Source organism: Littorina saxatilis, linkage group LG4 (genome assembly GCF_037325665.1).
Source record: "Littorina saxatilis isolate snail1 linkage group LG4, US_GU_Lsax_2.0, whole genome shotgun sequence".
Taxonomy (NCBI): domain Eukaryota; kingdom Metazoa; phylum Mollusca; class Gastropoda; order Littorinimorpha; family Littorinidae; genus Littorina; species Littorina saxatilis.
In genome coordinates, this window is record NC_090248.1 from 11,827,302 (window position 1) to 11,845,083 (window position 17,782).

The 17,782-nt window shown below is 43.2% G+C and overlaps 1 protein-coding gene across 3 annotated transcripts in view; it reads left to right on the forward strand.

Annotated features, from left to right (window-relative positions):
- LOC138963961 (properdin-like) overlaps nt 1–17,782 on the forward strand; it is a 72,000-nt gene that overhangs the window by 38,861 nt on the left and 15,357 nt on the right. For all 3 annotated transcript variants that reach the window (XM_070335821.1, XM_070335820.1, XM_070335822.1), the window contains exon 3: nt 17,193–17,317. In XM_070335821.1, coding sequence (XP_070191922.1) covers nt 17,193–17,317 — 125 coding nt within the window. The remainder of the gene's footprint in view (nt 1–17,192; nt 17,318–17,782) is intronic.

The window sequence follows — 17,782 nt, forward strand, 5'->3', positions numbered from 1 at the left end:
GGTATCTACACGGCACTCAGACTGCTCAAATGCTCGGGAACGTATAATATGACTTTGGAATAGCAAATGCGGAGTCGAGAAATCCATGACAGAGGGACGTACTTGAGAATCCAAGATCGACCAAACTCAATAAAAAATCAGGTTTTATCTTTTTCGCCTAAAAGGGTATCTACACGGCACTCAGACTTTACCAAGTTCAAGCCCGTCGCTGCTGAAACCTTCTCATGCAAATGAGTTCGGGGCGGTCAATGCGGAATGGTGACATCCTACTTTTAAGCTATGGTGTCCAAAAGTTAATCTGCACGGCGTTTAGTGGCAACACTGAAGTCTTGATAGAAGGCTGGGCCAAATGCAGCTAGGCCTCGCTGCTGAAACAGTCGCATGCAAACGAGTTAGAATGGAATGCAGAATGGAAGAAGCCAATTTTTAGCTCGTTGTCATAAACTTTGGTCAGTGCGGAGTTGGACAATTCGAAGTTTTAGCTCTGTTGTCAATTTCTGCTCTGTTGTAAATACAGTTTGGTCAATGCGAAATTGGACAAATCCAAGTTTAAGCTCTGTCGTCATAAAGTATATAATTATATGTACACTTCCAAAAGCGGCAACCAGTCTGGACAAAATACTTCGCCAGTAAATAATGTAGGTCACGAGTCGAAAAGCACGTGCCGCAACCCGCAAGGGAGCATCTATCATATCCTGTCGTATCTGGTAACATGGCAGCCACTGGGTTTCTCGGGCTAGGGGAAGCTGGGGAGTTCAGTGTAATCAGTATTGATGGACCCTGGATCTATCTTGCCGCCACTCTCATTTCCATTTGATCGCGTTTGTCAAGAGCTTTTGTGTATGCGAGTGGGACACAGGCCGTAAACCGCGGGTGAACTCGAAGAAATTGGTATGATCAGAAACCAAAAGTGTCCCTTTCCTGTTGCTTTCTCTTGATGTTTGTCGAGCACATTTCTCAAAAATGAGAGAGCTATTGGCATATACTGAGAGCTATTGGCATATACTGAGAGCTATTTGCATATACTGAGAGCTATTGGCATATACTGAGAGCTATTGGCATATACTGAGAGCTAATGGCATATACTGAGAGCTATTAGCATATACTGAGAGCTATTGGCATATACTGAGAGCTATTTGCATATACTGAGAGCTATTGGCATATACTGAGAGCTATTGGCATATACTGAGAGCTAATGGCATATACTGAGAGCTATTGGCATATACTGAGAGTTATTGGCCTATACTGAGAGCTATTGGCATATATACTAAGAGCTATTGGCATATACTGAGAGCTATTGGCATATACTGAGAGCTATTGGCATATACTGAGAGCTATTGACATATACTGAGAGCTATTGGCATATACTGAGAGCTATTAGCATATAATGAGAGCTTTTGGCATATACTGAGAGCTATTGGCATATACTGAGAGCTAATGGCATATATTGAGAGCTATTGGCATATACTGAGGGTTATTGGCCTATACTGAGAGTTATTGGCATATATACTGAGAGCTATTGGCATATACTGAGAGCTATTGGCATATACTGAGAGCTATTGGCATATATTGAGAGCTATTGGTATATACTGAGAGCTATTGGGACTGAGAGCTATTGGCACATACTGAGAGCTATTGGCATATACTGAGGTTTCGACCACTCTCAACCGACAGTAACATGCGTGATCCTTTCTGGGATTTATTGAAGCTAGACATACTGAGAAAACCATGATGGACGATCAGCTATAAAAGAGATTAAAATACGCCCAGCGTATGCAAACCAACGATGTCGACTGGACATACCCTTCCTACTGCATGGTCTCAAAACCTACAGGACCAATTTCGGGACGGCGCATCAAGTAGTTTGTATTTTTCGCACGGTCCTGCAGCCATTATGAGATGTTTGGTGGCTTGTTGACAGACCAGCTTTTGTGTTGGTCCAAGGGGACCATATCGTCTTTAGTTTCATCTTTATCGACCAAGGCCGAAGGCCGCGGTTGATAAGTATGAGACAACAAAATTCTGGTCTGACGACAAGCCACCAAACATCGTTTTTGTCATCATTTTGGTGGTGCAACAAAATGCACAATAACCCACAGGGAGACGAATTTTTAGAATCCAACTCCGGGCCACAAAGCATCGTCACAGTAGCTCGAGATAACACGTCAACCTTGTATGTGACGTCAAACGTAGCTTGTTGACGCTTTTCTTCCAATCTGAAAATTTACAGAGTTGCGATCATAGGTGTGAGTTCAGTAAGTGTTGAGCATATTATTATTTTTTTTTAAGTGTTTATGACTTTTCGTTGTGGATTTTGCAATTACAGAGATAAGTTGCAAATTGACCATGAGTCGCCGCGGTAATTATCAACATTGATTGGGTCTTTGAGAGTGAATGCTTACAATCGTTGTCCTCGGAAACACAAATCCAAAGCCGCGATGGTTCCACACATCAAACAATCAGCCTGATTGGCTTTTACTTTGACAATCCACGTTTCACCTGAAAGCTCAAACCCATTCACCACCTCGATTTATTGCATGGGGAACATGAGATTTATTTCCCAGGTGTTTGTGAATGAAAACTTGTGAAAATGATGACAATATTGTCATCATTTTCACGAGTTTTCATTCACAAACAAATAAATCTCAAAGTTAAAAAACAAAGGAATACTGTACTCACCAATACAAGAACGGGACAAGACGGTACGAATTTTCGCTTATGGAAGCTTCATAAAATAAATCTCATGTTCCCCATGCAATAAATCGAGGTGGTGAATGGGTTTGAGCTTTCAGGTGAAACGTGGATTGTCAAAGTAAAAGCCAATCAGGCTGATTGTTTGATGTGTGGAACCATCGCGGCTTTGGATTTGTGTTTCCGAGGACAACGATTGTAAGCATTCACTCTCAAAGACCCAATCAATGTTGATAATTACCGCGGCGACTCATGGTCAATTTGCAACTTATCTCTGTAATCGCAAAATCCACAACGAAAAGTCATAAACACTTAAAAAAAAAGAAATATGCTCAACACTTACTGAACTCACAGGTATGATCGCAGCTCTGTACATTTGATCGCAGCTCTGTACATTTTCAGACTGGAAGAAAAGCGTCAACAAGCTACGTTTGACGTCACATACAAGTTTGACGTGTTATCTCGAGCTACTGTGACGATGCTTTGTGGCCCGGAGTTGGATTCTAAAAATTCGTCTCCCTGTGGGTTATTGTGCATTTTGTTGCACAACCAAAATGAAGACAAAAACGATGTTTGGAGGCTTGTCGTCAGACCAGCATTTTGTTGTTGGTCCTCGGGGAGCATATCGCCTTTTGTCTCATATTTATCAACCGCGGCCTTCGGCCTTGGTCGATAAAGACGAAACAAAAGATGATATGGTCCCCTTGGACCAACAAAAAAACTGGTCTGTCAACAAGCCACCAAACATCTTATATTATTTCAAAAGGGTTACGATTATAACCTGCACTGCGAAAGAAGATCTCGGGGTATGTAGATGTGCAATAAAAATGTTCCAATCACTTTATCGTTTAAGAAACAGTTCTCTCTCTCTCTTTTTCTCTCTTTGTCTCTTTGTCTTTCCGTGTGTGTGTGTGTGTGTGTGTGCGCCGGTGAATTGTACGATTAATCTTTAAAATCAGACAGTTCACGTGCACCGGATACTGAAGAAACAAGACGAATGAATAAATCACGATTTTAGCGAAAAAACATACTTTTTCCGCCTCTGTAAATCCCTCCACCTTTATCTTCATCCCCCCCCCCCCCCCCCCCCACATCATTACTTACCATATGTCACCAATTTCGACATTCTTAATCTGAATATACGTTTTTTCCCTCCAGACTGAAGCCGCAACATCCTCCAATGGCTTTTTACTCCGTCGCCATGCATCTAATCTCTCTATCCTCCGAGCAGAAATTCGACATCATGCGAGCAGCCATGTCGGGTGGTAATTGGGTTTGTGTGCAAAGTAGGGATGTTAGGCTGGCTGTCGCCTAAAAGGCCTTGTCGACCAAGATAGAAATATTGCAGCATGGAAACGGCATTTGGGGATTATTATTTTTTCTTTTGCATGCTCTTCGTCTTTGAAAAGCTCATTAAAATCGTTTTTAGGGTGTGAGGCAGTGCATTTCTTAACACATTCCTGCATATACCTTCAACGTGAAAACCCCCCAAGTAATTAGATTAACTACTCGAAAAGAGCTACAAAGAGTTTGTCGACAATTGTCATCTTTCTGCCTTGTTTTATTTTGTCATGTGGACATGCTGGTGCATTTTCAAATAATACTGAAATTACCTGAAGGCGTTTTTCAGAACGCTCTTTCAAACATTGAAATGTCTTTAACAAACATGAGAATGAATAAACTGATTTTATGATGATTGGAAGACGATGTTTGAAGTACATTTAATTTTCAAAGCAAAAGCATTCGAAAAGGTCGATCTGTCGAACAACATTATGGACAATAATTATGATAGCATTAAATAGAGTGCATTCCTTTTCCTTGACGTGAATATTTGGAAGCAAATCCGAGTGAAAGCGAGTACCTAAATGTGTGACTGTCCACAAAAACGCACGCGCGCTCGCATGCATACACGCACGCACACGTGCACACAAGCACGCATTCTCTTTCTGTCGCCATGATAAAGAAAATATCGTGCCGATTCTTCGCGAAACGTGTCACGTAATCCTGTAGTGGGGGCGTCCAAATCCACTGTGGATGCCGCGACAAAAACCAGCTTTTCGATCCGTCATTTCCATTAGGATGCTTTCTGGCGGAAAAGATGAACGTAAAACAGGGATCGGAAAATGAACCTTCTTGCGGATCGTCGGCCATTTCGCTCGTTTTGCTGTTCCCGAGGGAAGGGAACTAGTTTTAAGGCTCTCTCTCGGATTGGTGATGCCTGATGAATCATTGAAAAGAAGGTGGATGTGGTTAGTGAGCTATGTTGATTCTGCCGGGTAAATTTGGTCATCTGGCTCCTGTGATAGTGCTTTTTCAGTGCAGTGAAGTGGGGTATGAGTATTCACCGTGAAAGTTGGCTGATGGTTTTTAATGTCTCTTCAACCAAAAAATGCTATGGAACAAAACAGGGGTACGAAGAGAGAGAGAGAGAGAGAGAGAGAGAGAGAGAGAGAGAGAGAGAGAGAGAGAGAGAGAGAGAGAGAGAGAGAGAGAGAGAGAGAGAGAGAGAGAGAGAGAGAGAGAGAGAGAGAGAGAGAGAGAGCTTTCTGATGGATGTTCGTCAAATTGGAAACCGATCTTCCACGTTGGCGCCAAGTGTTGCATTTTGGTATGCACGAGAATGTAGGCTGAAGTCGTTTCCATACAAGAGAAAACTTTGCAGAGAAGAGGTATTAATGGAATGTGTGTGTGTGTGTGTGTGCGCGGGTGTGTGTGCGAGGGTGTGTGTGTGCGTGTGTGTGTGTGTGTGCGCGCGTGCCTGCGTGCGTGTGTCTGTGCGTGTGTGAGAGAGAGACAGACAGACAGACAGAGACGGAGAGACAGACACAGGGAGAGCAAAAGAGAGCTACTGATTACGAAGGCACATTCCTCGGCTAAAGACGACAGAGGTTGGAATTTCTCGTCCCTGTTTTTACACCCCCGGTATCACACCGGTGACACTGTGACGGTTCCCCTACGCTTTGTGTCCGGTGCCCTGACCCTTTGTGTTCGGTTCCCACTCGGTTCCCACACGCCAAAATTCGCGGACAAAACATCCATTTATGGTAGTATTACGCAATGTTGCTCTCTGAGAGTGGTCTTGTTAGATCTGTGAGTGTTTACACTACATGCCTAGGTGCTGTTGGATTGAAGGTTTTTGATATTTTAGCCGTTATTATGTAGAATGCCTTCCACTTTACTGCAAAACTGCATAATTCGTAGCATCGGCAAGAAATATCCTACCAAAAAATGCCTGCTTGGAACTGTCGTTGGTCCAGCAAAAAGTTCAACATGTCTGTAGCAGACAGCCCAAGTTTCAAGATTGTAGGGCCATCCAAACAGCCGTAATAATAAAAACAACAAAAGTAGTCAGTGAAATTGGCTGTGTTCGGTCCCCACACACTTTTGTGACGTAGGCGTGACGGTTCCCATAATTCATTGTGTCGGTCCCCACTTTCTGTGTCGGACCCCACTTTCGACCTAATTTCTCTGTGACGGACCCCACAACCAGCCTATTTTGTGTCGGTCCCCACACCTTCTTGGATTTATGACTTGCCGGTTACTTGTATCATTGTATTCATTGAATCTAATTGTCTCGGAGTTATTTTTCAGCAAAAACCGGCAAGGCAGCACCTTTTGTGATACCAAGTAAGTCAGATGACATCAGTATGTGTGTGTATGTGTGTGTGAGAGAGAGAGAGAGAGAGAGAGAGAGAGAGAGAGAGAGAGAGAGAGAGAGAGAGAGAGAGAGAGACTAACTTTATTAGTTTATGCCACAAATAATATATAACATTATTTATCTCTGGGACGGTTCCCAGTATACCAGCAAATTATGTGTTGATCCACCCACACCTTCTTGAACTGGCCTTCCCAATATCTACTCTTAGTCTTAAGGCCTTGGAGATATGCAATTTGGCACATTTTTAAAATAAAAGATCCACCTGTCGTATGTGAGATTCAGTTTTCAGAGCAAAATGCTGCCCAGGGACTTCTAGTGGTGATTGAGAAAAAAAAAAAGAGTACTTGCCTGTGTCAAGTATGTGTCTTTATCCACGCTTGTTGTAAGAGGCAACTTTTCCCAGCTCCTTGTGTTCATGACTGCTTTCTCTTAAAATTAATTACTTTATGACAGTCAGAATACAATGGAACAAGGCTACATAAATCCTGACAGCCTACGACAACGGCCCGACTAAGGCTCAACACCGCGCCAATAAATTCAGCATTGGGCCAATGTTGGGCCATGATTGCTCCGTTTTCGTAGGCTATCAGGGTCAAAGATACATATTGGTAAACTAGTAAAATACATGTTCAGCATCATCAGCAATACCACAAAAGGATTAAAACAAGAAATTCCTCCGATAGGAACTACACCCCCGTCAAAGGGAAATAACCTTCTCAGTTGGTGGCAGTGAGAATGGTTATTTCCCTTTGACCAACGGGGGTGTCCGTCTATACCAGGCCTTGTATAATTTTAATCCACCAATAACTCCCTAACCGTGTGTTTGACTGGTCCCAATTTTTGTAAGGACCGTCTCAGGAATGTATAGAACCTGTTCACCAAGTTTGGTGACGATCGGTCCTTTCATTCTTGAGATCTACTTGCGAACACAAACACATCGAGTGAAACCTATACACACCCCTATACCGGGGGTGTAAAAATCCTATTAGCTGTATGTCAGCGGCACAATGCAACCAGAACCAGCGTTTATGTGGAGTGATCGGGTGCTGGTCACTACCGCGAGCGTCACTACCGCGAGTACCACTACCGCGTCTCACACTAAAGTTGTGTTTCCGTACCCGCGATAGCGTTTTTCCAGCGGTGCGACGAAAATCAAGCACATAGAAAATGACCAGGAGTGTTTCCACACGCGCGACGCGTTAGCGGCGCGACAAGCGGCAAGCGACGCGATTTTTTTGAAAGGGTCCTGGAGCGATTTTTTCGCGTTGTCGCGCGGCAACGCGGGAGTTTACAGATTTTACCGCATGTTTAAAACGCAAGTACGGAAACACGTCACGCGTTTGCGCGCGTTTTCTTTTGTCGCTGCCGCTGTCGCGGGTACGGAAACAGAACTTACCGCGAGTACGACACTACCGCGAGTACGACACTACCGCGAGTATAACACTACCGCGTGTCACACTACCGCGAGTATAACATTACCGCGTGTCATTTTATGACTTCCATGGCTGAAGGCAAAGGTTGAAATGTTTCCTTGAAATATAAAACAAAAAGGCCTGGTCTGTTCTCTGAACACTAATTCAATGTTTGTCATGCTAACCAAGAACTCAAAACGATCAGAACACACTATCAGACTACATATAGAATGGGTTGCTTCCAATCAAAGCCGTTAGAACACAAACTCACAAGAAGTAAGTTTGCATGCGTTCTCTCTACGGTTATGGTACTCGCGGTTGTGGTACGCGCGGTAGTGTGACACGCGGCAGTGTTATACTCGCGGTAGTGTCGTACTCGCGGTAGTGTGACACGCGGTAGTGTTACACGCGGTAGTGTCGTACTCGCCGTAGTGTGACACGCGGTAGTGACGCTCGCGGTAGTGTCGCATAACCGGAGTGATCTGGAAAGGTGTCAATCTCTCTCTCTCTCTCTCTCTCTCACTCTCTCTCTCTCTCTCTCTCTCTCTCTCACACACATACACACACACACACACACACACACACACACACACACACACACACACACACACATACTGATGTCATCTGACTTACTTGGTATCACAAAAGGTGCTGCCTTGCCGGTTTTTGCTGAAAAATAACTCCGAGACAATTAGATTCAATGAATACAATGATACAAGTAACCGGCAAGTCATAAATCCAAGAAGGTGTGGGGACCGACACAAAATAGGCTGGTTGTGGGGTCCGTCACAGAGAAATTAGGTCGAAAGTGGGGTCCGACACAGAAAGTGGGGACCGACACAATGAATTATGGGAACCGTCACGCCTACGTCACAAAAGTGTGTGGGGACCGAACACAGCCAATTTCACTGACTACTTTTGTTGTTTTTATTATTACGGCTGTTTGGATGGCCCTACAATCTTGAAACTTGGGCTGTCTGCTACAGACATGTTGAACTTTTTGCTGGACCAACGACAGTTCCAAGCAGGCATTTTTTGGTAGGATATTTCTTGCCGATGCTACGAATTATGCAGTTTTGCAGTAAAGTGGAAGGCATTCTACCTAATAACGGCTAAAATATCAAAAACCTTCAATCCAACAGCACCTAGGCATGTAGTGTAAACACTCACAGATCTAACAAGACCATTCTCAGAGAGCAACATTGCGTAATACTACCATAAATGGATGTTTTGTCCGCGAATTTTGGCGTGTGGGAACCGAGTGGGAACCGAACACAAAGGGTCAGGGCACCGAACACAAAGCGTAGGGGAACCGTCACAGTGTCACCGGTGTGGGTATAGGGGTGTGTAAAGGTTTCGCTCGATGTGTTTGTTTGGGTGTTTGTGTGTTTGTTTGTGTGTTTGTGTTCGCATATAGATCTCAAGAATGAACGGACCGATCGTCACCAAACTTGGTGAACAAGTTCTATACATTCCTGAGACGGTCCTTACAAAAATTGGGACCAGTCAAACACACGGTTAGGAAGTTATTGGTGGATTAAAATTATACAAGGACTTATACAGGGACATCTTCATGGTCAAAGGGAAATAACCATTCTCACTCAGTCACTGCCACCAACTGAGAAGGTTATTTCCCTTTGACGGGGGTGTTTTTCCTACCTCATAGGAATTTCTTGTTAAAACTGCAGAATCGTCTTCGCGTGTGGGAGTTAGTCAGAAACACACATTCTTCCGACCTCTGTCGCCAGACAGATCAACGCTCCATGAATATTGCAATGTTACAGATCCGCACTTCTCGATCCCTGATCATCACCCCTTTCCCCATCACCCCCAAGAACAGGCGCTTGCATTTGGATGTGTCCAATGATAGTAGGTTTGGTTGTGATCAATCAGAATAATGTAGGAATAAAAATGTATGACAGTTTGGTATGATGACATATGTAATTCACATATGCTGAAATATAATATTATACATCATGTAATATTATTATGGCTGTTGCCATGACCATGAAGCCCAACAAAGGTTTAATGTAATGTAATTCAAAATACCAAAACCAAGCACCTATTAATCTCGTCTATGCGCGTGAAGATTGAGGCCGTCTGCCAGTAGCGGTTAGGTCATACAGTGGAACCCCTCTCTAGCGACCTTGAAAATGTTGACAAAAATCGGTCCTTATGGAAGGGGGTCCTTACAGAGGGAGGGGGGCGGAGTCAGGGGGCCACAAAGAAAGTCAGATTTTCTTAAAAAAAAGAAAACAGAGAAGTTTGAGTTGCTGACGACCGTTCTCTCAAGCAAACTGCTTCGATTTCATGTTTGTCCATGGTGTCCACCAGTTCTGGTGCATGTACTACCCTGGCCAAGTTTCCTCTCAAGACATCAAAGAGACCGCCCCATAGGTTAAACTCCCCATAGGTTAAACTCGGTCACTGACCCGGGTGCAGGAAGTGTTTCCTCTCTCAGATATGAAAGGGGAACCACCTCTCATAGCTAAAACTGGGTCAATGACCCCTGGGAAGAAGGTCAGTGTCTATAAAATTTTAATCCTAGGCGTGCGGCCAGGGGGGGGGGGGAGGGGGGAGTATACCGGTACCATTTGAGAATCAGACCAAATGAGAATTGAACCATTTGAGAACATTCTTTTTTTTTCAATCACTACATCGAAGGCCTGCGGCCCGGGGTTCACATGGGTTTGTTTGTTTATTTGTTTCAAACCCACACCCATATACACACATTTCACATTTAAACCATTTGTCGGCCCCCTGTCGATATTTATCGACTAAGTTCCTTGTGAATACAGCGCTTGAGACAGAACACCCACAGCGGAGCCGGCCGATGGATACCAGATTAGCCGTTATAGGAATCCCGATGAATTGCAGATTGGGGAGGACGTATGACAGACAGAGACTTCTTGACCTCTGCGTTGTATAGGAATGCGACTCTGTATTATCAGACGGGTACAAACATCAAACATAGGACCAAGGATGATGGACATTTGTGTAGAATCGTGTTTCGTTTTGTTCTGTTGTAGTTGTTGTAGTTGTTGTTGTTGTTGTTGTTGTTGTTGTTGTTTTGTGTTGAGAGGTTATGTGCATTTTCGGTGTGTGTGTAAAACAAACGAAAAGATAACAGCTACAATTACGCGTTGAAACTGAATGCAAAATGTTTTGTCTTCTGACTGTCGTTTTGTCTGACTGTCTGTCTATTTGTCTGACTGTCGGTATGTATCTCTGTCTCTGTCTGCTCTCACATCTCCCTAACTTAAAGCCATATGTACTCGATGACTATACACGCTAATTGCTTTACCAACAGCTGGAGACAGACTAAATTAAGTTCCCTGCAAAATATTGTGGTCTAGGACCCCTTAAATGTTGAGATATTTGAATTTTCATTTTGATCTGGATCGTCCTATTTATAGATTTGGCAACACATGTAACGTTGATGCAAGGGAGAGAACACCGCGGCTTTGTTGACATCCTCACTTTTTCAGAGGCTAGAACAAGCTGTAATGCATGTATTATGGTCCGCGCATGGTGACGTATCGTCATTATATGGTCTTATGGTGCGTTTGACATCGATTGTGGGCAAACTACACTTTGTAAACACGGGAGTGCGTTAGTATGCCTTTAATAAAGTCGCGTATTGCCATTGGCTCTGTAAGCAAGATTTGTCTCTCTCTCATTCTCTCTCTCTGTCTCTGCCTGTTATTAATAACCACATTGTCTCTCTTGTTTATTCTGAAGGATGGAAATGCTCGTTTGTCTACCCCCCCCCCCCCCAACCCTCCCCTTCCATTCCTCTGACCACTTTGTACCCTTTCCTGTTTGTGCGATGTTTGTTTCCCAAAACCCTTTAATACTTCAGTCTCTCGTGTTTGAGTAATAATACTCCTGTCTGCTTTCATTCTCAAATTCCATAATTCTCCGCCAAAAGGATCTAAATGTCAAGAACAGAGAGTAATGATACTGCCTTCTGACAGAAAACCGTTACTCGCCCACTATCGAATTCCGGGCCTCAAAGGATAATCAAAATACGAAACAAGAAGGAACGCATTACAGGAGACAATTATTGCATTTTTCACGATTCATCGCGATGTAGTTTCCCATTTCTGTGCGTCCGCCATTGCTTTTATCATTTCTCCCTTTCTATCAGATTACAACGTTGGGCAAAATCAATCAAATAAATGCAGCAAGACTTGTGTGTGCATCAAAAACTTGTGGGATATAAAAGATGCAGAGAATTTCATTATTCTACAGAAACACAAAGCACTTCACGCTTCATGCTCTGCGATTTTTCAAGCCATCATTCTGCAGAAGCAAAAGATTTCACGAAACTATGAGTTTTCCCCGTATAACCAAAAGCAATAAATAAATAAAATAAGGCTTCAATTCATTGATACTTCACGTACCATTAGACAGGCTTTACATCACGTCTCTTGTTATGTGACCATGTACAAGTACATCTTCTTTCCGCGAATGTAATACAGTTATGGTCATATAATGCATACATTCTCTGAACATTTATATTATAGTTCCAAGGATATAAACCACTTCATTTCATGGAAACAGAAAGCTTATTTTGTCGATACCTAGACATTCTTATCGTGGAGCTAAAACAATTTATTTCATGAACATTATTATGCTGATGCTGTAAACCATTGTGCACATCGTCGTTCCACAGATAAAAACACATTTTATTCTATGGAAAAAGATTGTTTATTCTGTTGGATACTCACATCTTCTATACACGGATATAAAACACTTTATTCCATGGACAAAGATTGTTTATTCTGTTGGATACTCACATCTTCTATACACGGATATAAAACATTTTGTTCCATGGACAAAGATTGTTTATTCTGTTGGATACTCACATCTTCTATACACGGATATAAAACAGCTTATTCCATGGACACAGAGTGGTTATTTTGTTGGATGCCTACATCATCTATCCACGGGTATAAAACACTTTAATCCAAGGATACAATCCTTACTCTTTGGATGGCCACGTAGCGACATCTTCTATCTACGGATATAAAACACTGTATTCAATGGACACAATGCTTACTCTATGTATACCTGCATCTTTTATCATCGGATATAATACACTTTTCCCCATGGAAACAATGCTTGCTCAATGTATACCTACACTTTATATCCAAGGATATAAACTACTTTAGTCAATGGACACATTTCAATGATGACTTTTTACATTTGTACACCGTCTATCCACGGATACAAACACTTTATTCCATGGACAAAGAAAACACCTACATCTTTATCCATGGACATAAAGCATTTCTGGCCATGGACAAAGAACGCTTAATTTTCCATGGACAAAAAAAGTAATTTTCCAAGGAAACAGAATGCTGGTCAAGTGGATTCTTCACCTTTTCACGGTTGTAAAACACTTTATTCCATGAACATGGTAGAATGCTTATCCTGTGAATATTTCTACCATCTCAAACGGATATAAAACACTTTATTCCATGGGAACGGCCCAGTGCTCATAACTGAATACATGTTTCAACATCCAGCGAACAGAGCAGGGGCGGATCAGTTGCTTTGTAAGGGGGGGGGGGGCACTTTGAATCGAAAGTGAATGTGATGGGCGCGAAGCGCCCGAATTTGCTAAGGGGGTCCGGGGGCATGCCCCCCCGGAAAAAATTTTTGCCCAAAGAAACAAAATGGTGCCATCTGGTGCCATTTGAACTTAGAAATGGTCATAGAATCAGCATAGAAAAACCTTTTTTTTTCTTCTTCTTTTTTTATTTTTATTTCGGTGGGGGGGGGCACGTGCCCCCCCCCCCCCCTCGTCCGCCCCTGCATAGTGTCACAGGCCATGGACACAAAAGACAACTCTTCCTGGGGGTACCCACATCCTCTTTCCAACTATAGTAACCATTTTATTTCATGGACACATAATGCTTAATCTATACTGAACGGCAAAAGTTAGGGACCGCCCTTGAAAAAACCAGCTGACTTCATCTGTGCCAAACTTCTTGTTCCTAAGTTTATAAAACCAAATGGCTGTCAGGCCGTACACACCAGTGGGTGAGCAATGCTGTGTTAGCAGGAAACTTGCTCGGGATCCACGGAGGCCTGGCTAGGGCACGAGACAGAAACTGCCAAACTGCAAAAAGTGGACCATTTTTACGCTGGCGCGTGGGCAAGCCTGGGCGGGAAAGATGAAAAATTCGTTATGCACGTGCAGGGGGGATGTGTTGAGAGTGAACTGTTGTCACCAGTTAGGCTTTATAGCCCCGCGATTTTCCGCTAGCCACCATCTTCTCACAATGCCTCCCAGACGAAAGGTGACCACCTTCAAGCCCGGGCCATCGCATGGCTGCAAGACGGCGTAAGCAAGCGATAAGTGGGCAGACGACTTGGAGTGTCCTATTCTGTCGTGGTCAGGCTGCATTAGAAGTTTCAGGCCACCAACAGCGTTCTGGAGAGGCCCAGGTCAGGACGGCCTGGTTTTGTCAAGGGCGGTCCCTAACTTTTGCCGTTCATTATATAAACACCAGCGTATTCATTCCGTGGATATAAAATACTGTATTCCACAAACAAAGAATGCCTATTCTGTTAGCAACAACAACTTTTTTCCGGTTATGAAACATATATTCCATAGATACGCCATGTATATTCTGGGAACACTTAATTGGCTTTCTACGAAGATGAACCAGTTGATTCCACGGATAGACATTCTTTATTATCTGGGCACGTGCAGGGCATTTCCCCTATACCAAAACACTTTTCCTATTCACAAAGATAGCTCATTCTTTAGAGACCCTAACATTCTTGTTGTGAATACCAGCGTCTTCTGTCCATGTATGTACAATACACGTACTTTATTCCAGGAAAATAATATGCTTACTCAGTGATCAACTACAACTTCATTCCATGAATATTAAACCATTTATTCCATGGACACCTAAACTATAATATTACAGATATAAAACACTTTATGCAATGACACAAAATGCCTTTTCTGTGGACACAGATGTAAAACATTCATTCCATGGACACAGGATGCATATATTCTTAAACACCTACCACTCCTTTCCAAAGATACACAAAACTTTATTCTATGGGCGCGGATTACTAGATCTGCAGGTAAATGCACCTCAACATGGATATGAAATACTTCATTCCATGGGTATAACAGGTTTTTTCTATGGGAACGTGCGTCTTTCCGCGAACATAAAACACTTTATTTCATGGGCGCAGAATACTTGGACCACAATAGTGTTCTTCCGAGCCTCAGAGGGCAATAGGTCGGTTGGCCCTGGATTGACAATATGTATAGGTCCAAGTGTACAGGCTTAGTCCACTAAGTAGGCCGATTGATGGCCAGAAGATCTCCTACATGTTAAAACTATCGGGCGATCCATCGACCCGGGGTCGTCAGATCAAAACAGTGTGCGTCAGTGACCGAAGACCTTGACCTGGTTTCAACATTGCAACTGCACGTGCGTCCTTTCTTCTAAAATATAATCATCTTATTCTGTGGAAACAGAACGCGCATTCCCTGAATGTCTTTTAAACTCTTCTTACCACGTGCGCAGAATAGTTGATTGCATGGACAGCGAAATGGACACACCCACGTCTAGTTTCAATGTCCGTGCAGCTAACTCACTTCTTTTGTCATGCAAAACTTCCATTTCCCTGCAGACAATACACTTTTATTTTTTTTAGAATGTTCTTTCAATGAAAAAGTATAATTCTGTCCTAATCTATGGTTACAAAAAGTTTTCTTCTGTCGAAACCTATTTCTTTTCATTGACACAACGCACTTTGTTCTTTAACAAGAAGAGCAAACGCTCGATCGAGTCACTTTCGCAGTTCTGAATATTATATGAGGCATCAGATGGACAGGAAGAAATTGCTATTCACAACACAATGAGTCACGTTCACATAAAATTTGAGCCCGGTCACTTTTATAGTTTCCGAGAAAAGCCCAACGTTAAGTTGTGTGTTGCCGAACAGAAAAGGCTAGTTATCTCCCTTGTTTTTCTGATAACGTTCGTAAAAGGCTACAGATGTAAATACTTTGATGTAAAGAATAATCCTACAAAGTTTCAATCACATCCGATGAACTTTGTCAAAGATATAAAATGTCTAATTTTTCCTTTGACGCTGACCTGTGACCTTGAAAAAGGTCAAAGGTCAACGAAACCATCGTTAAAGTGTAGAGGTCATTGGAGGTCACGACTAAACAAAATATGAGCCCGATCGCTTTGATAGTTTCCGAGAAAAGTCCAACGTTAAGGTGGTGTCTACGGACGGCCGGCCGGACGGCCGGCCGGACAGACTAACACTGACCGATTACATAGAGTCACTTTTTCTCAAGTGACTCAAAAAACATTATTTTACTGATACACATCTCTTAGATTGGTGTTCGACATTTTATTCTACAAACACAGACTTGTATCGCCGCGCGCAAGTTTTTTGCTTGTATCTGTTTATAAAAATTGAAATTATCGACTTTGGTTCTTGTTATTTGATGCTGATTGGTGCATGATGAATAGCAGTGAATAATTAATTCGTCTCTGTAAATTTGACACGCATACACCAAGACAGATAGGCATCATGCCTAATGAGAGATAATGGTTCATCGTAAATTTGGAAACATTGATTAGTCTTTCTCTAAGGACGAGAAAAAAAGAGAAGAGAAATGTTCATTTGTGAGGAGAGTGGCACACGTATTCAAACATGCTGTTTCAGCCACAGAAAGAGCACGAGAGACAAATAATTATGTGTTAATAACAGAGTTGAACTGAAATTGAATTGAATTGAAATGAATTGAAATTTATGTTTTGATGGTGACAAAATAAGCAATGCACACTGGCTTTTTCCCCATCTGAGAGAGAGAGAGAGAGAGAGAGAGAGAGAGAGAGAGAGAGAGAGAGGGAGGAACGGACAGACAGACAGACAGACAGACAGACAGACAGACAGTCAGACGGACAGACAGACAGACGAGCAGCAGGGCCGGACTAGGCTAAGAGGAGGGGGGGGGGGGGTTGCCAGTGGTGGTCCAGGGGGATGTTCCCCCTGGCGGGGTCAATGGGCAGAGCCAGTGTGCATTGCTGATGGGTAGGTCATATTCTGAGATAGGAAAATGGTCGCTCCTTGCATGAAACGGCATAAAATAAACAATAATAAAAAATGTTTTAAATAAGTGAGGTACATGTTTAGGCTAGGGGGGGGGTGTTGCGCAACCCCCATAACCCCCCCCCCCCCCCCCCCCCACGGTAGTCGGCCCTGGGGCAGGCAGACAGACATACAGACTGACTGACTGAGATCGACTCCACGGCCCCATCTCATAAACCACCCTTGTCTCCTCTCCCCACTGCCCTCCAGAAAGTACCGTCATGAATAAACGAAGAACAGAACCCAGATAGGATGTTGACACAGTGTTCTGTATGTGGCAGGGCGCGTATTTTGCTTCCGACGACTGAAGAAGCGCGGAAAGTGCGGGGGACACCTCAAGAAACTCAACTACGCAAGTCCTGAGGACTGCTGTGCTGGCAGAGGCGTGGGATTTGCCACCAGAAAGGTAAAACTGTGACCCTGCTATGTTCTTTTAAAGTATGGCTGGGGTAGTGGTGGTGTGTGTGTGTGTGTGTGTGTGTGTGTGCGCGTGCGTGTGTGCGAGTTTGCATGCGTGCAAGCGTGATAGGGGGGGGGGGGGGGAACTTGAAAACGAGTCCCTTGTATCAAAGATGCTGAAATTAACTATGCCTCACAACAAAACAAACAACAAGCAAACAAAATGTATTACAAAATGGCTATAAATGAACTAGATTAAAAAAAGGTTTCCCCTAAAAGACTAGACAGGCGTCTCGACATCTTACCAAACGTTTTCGTTGCTACGACCACCTTGAGGACATTCCAAGATAATTCACAGCATTATTTATTTATGTTGTCTGTCGTGTCTCAGTCTTGTCTGTCTATTTTAAAGGCCGTTAGGTCGAGGTTCTGGTGAGTGATTTTGTTTTGTCTGTCGTGTCTCAGTCTTGTC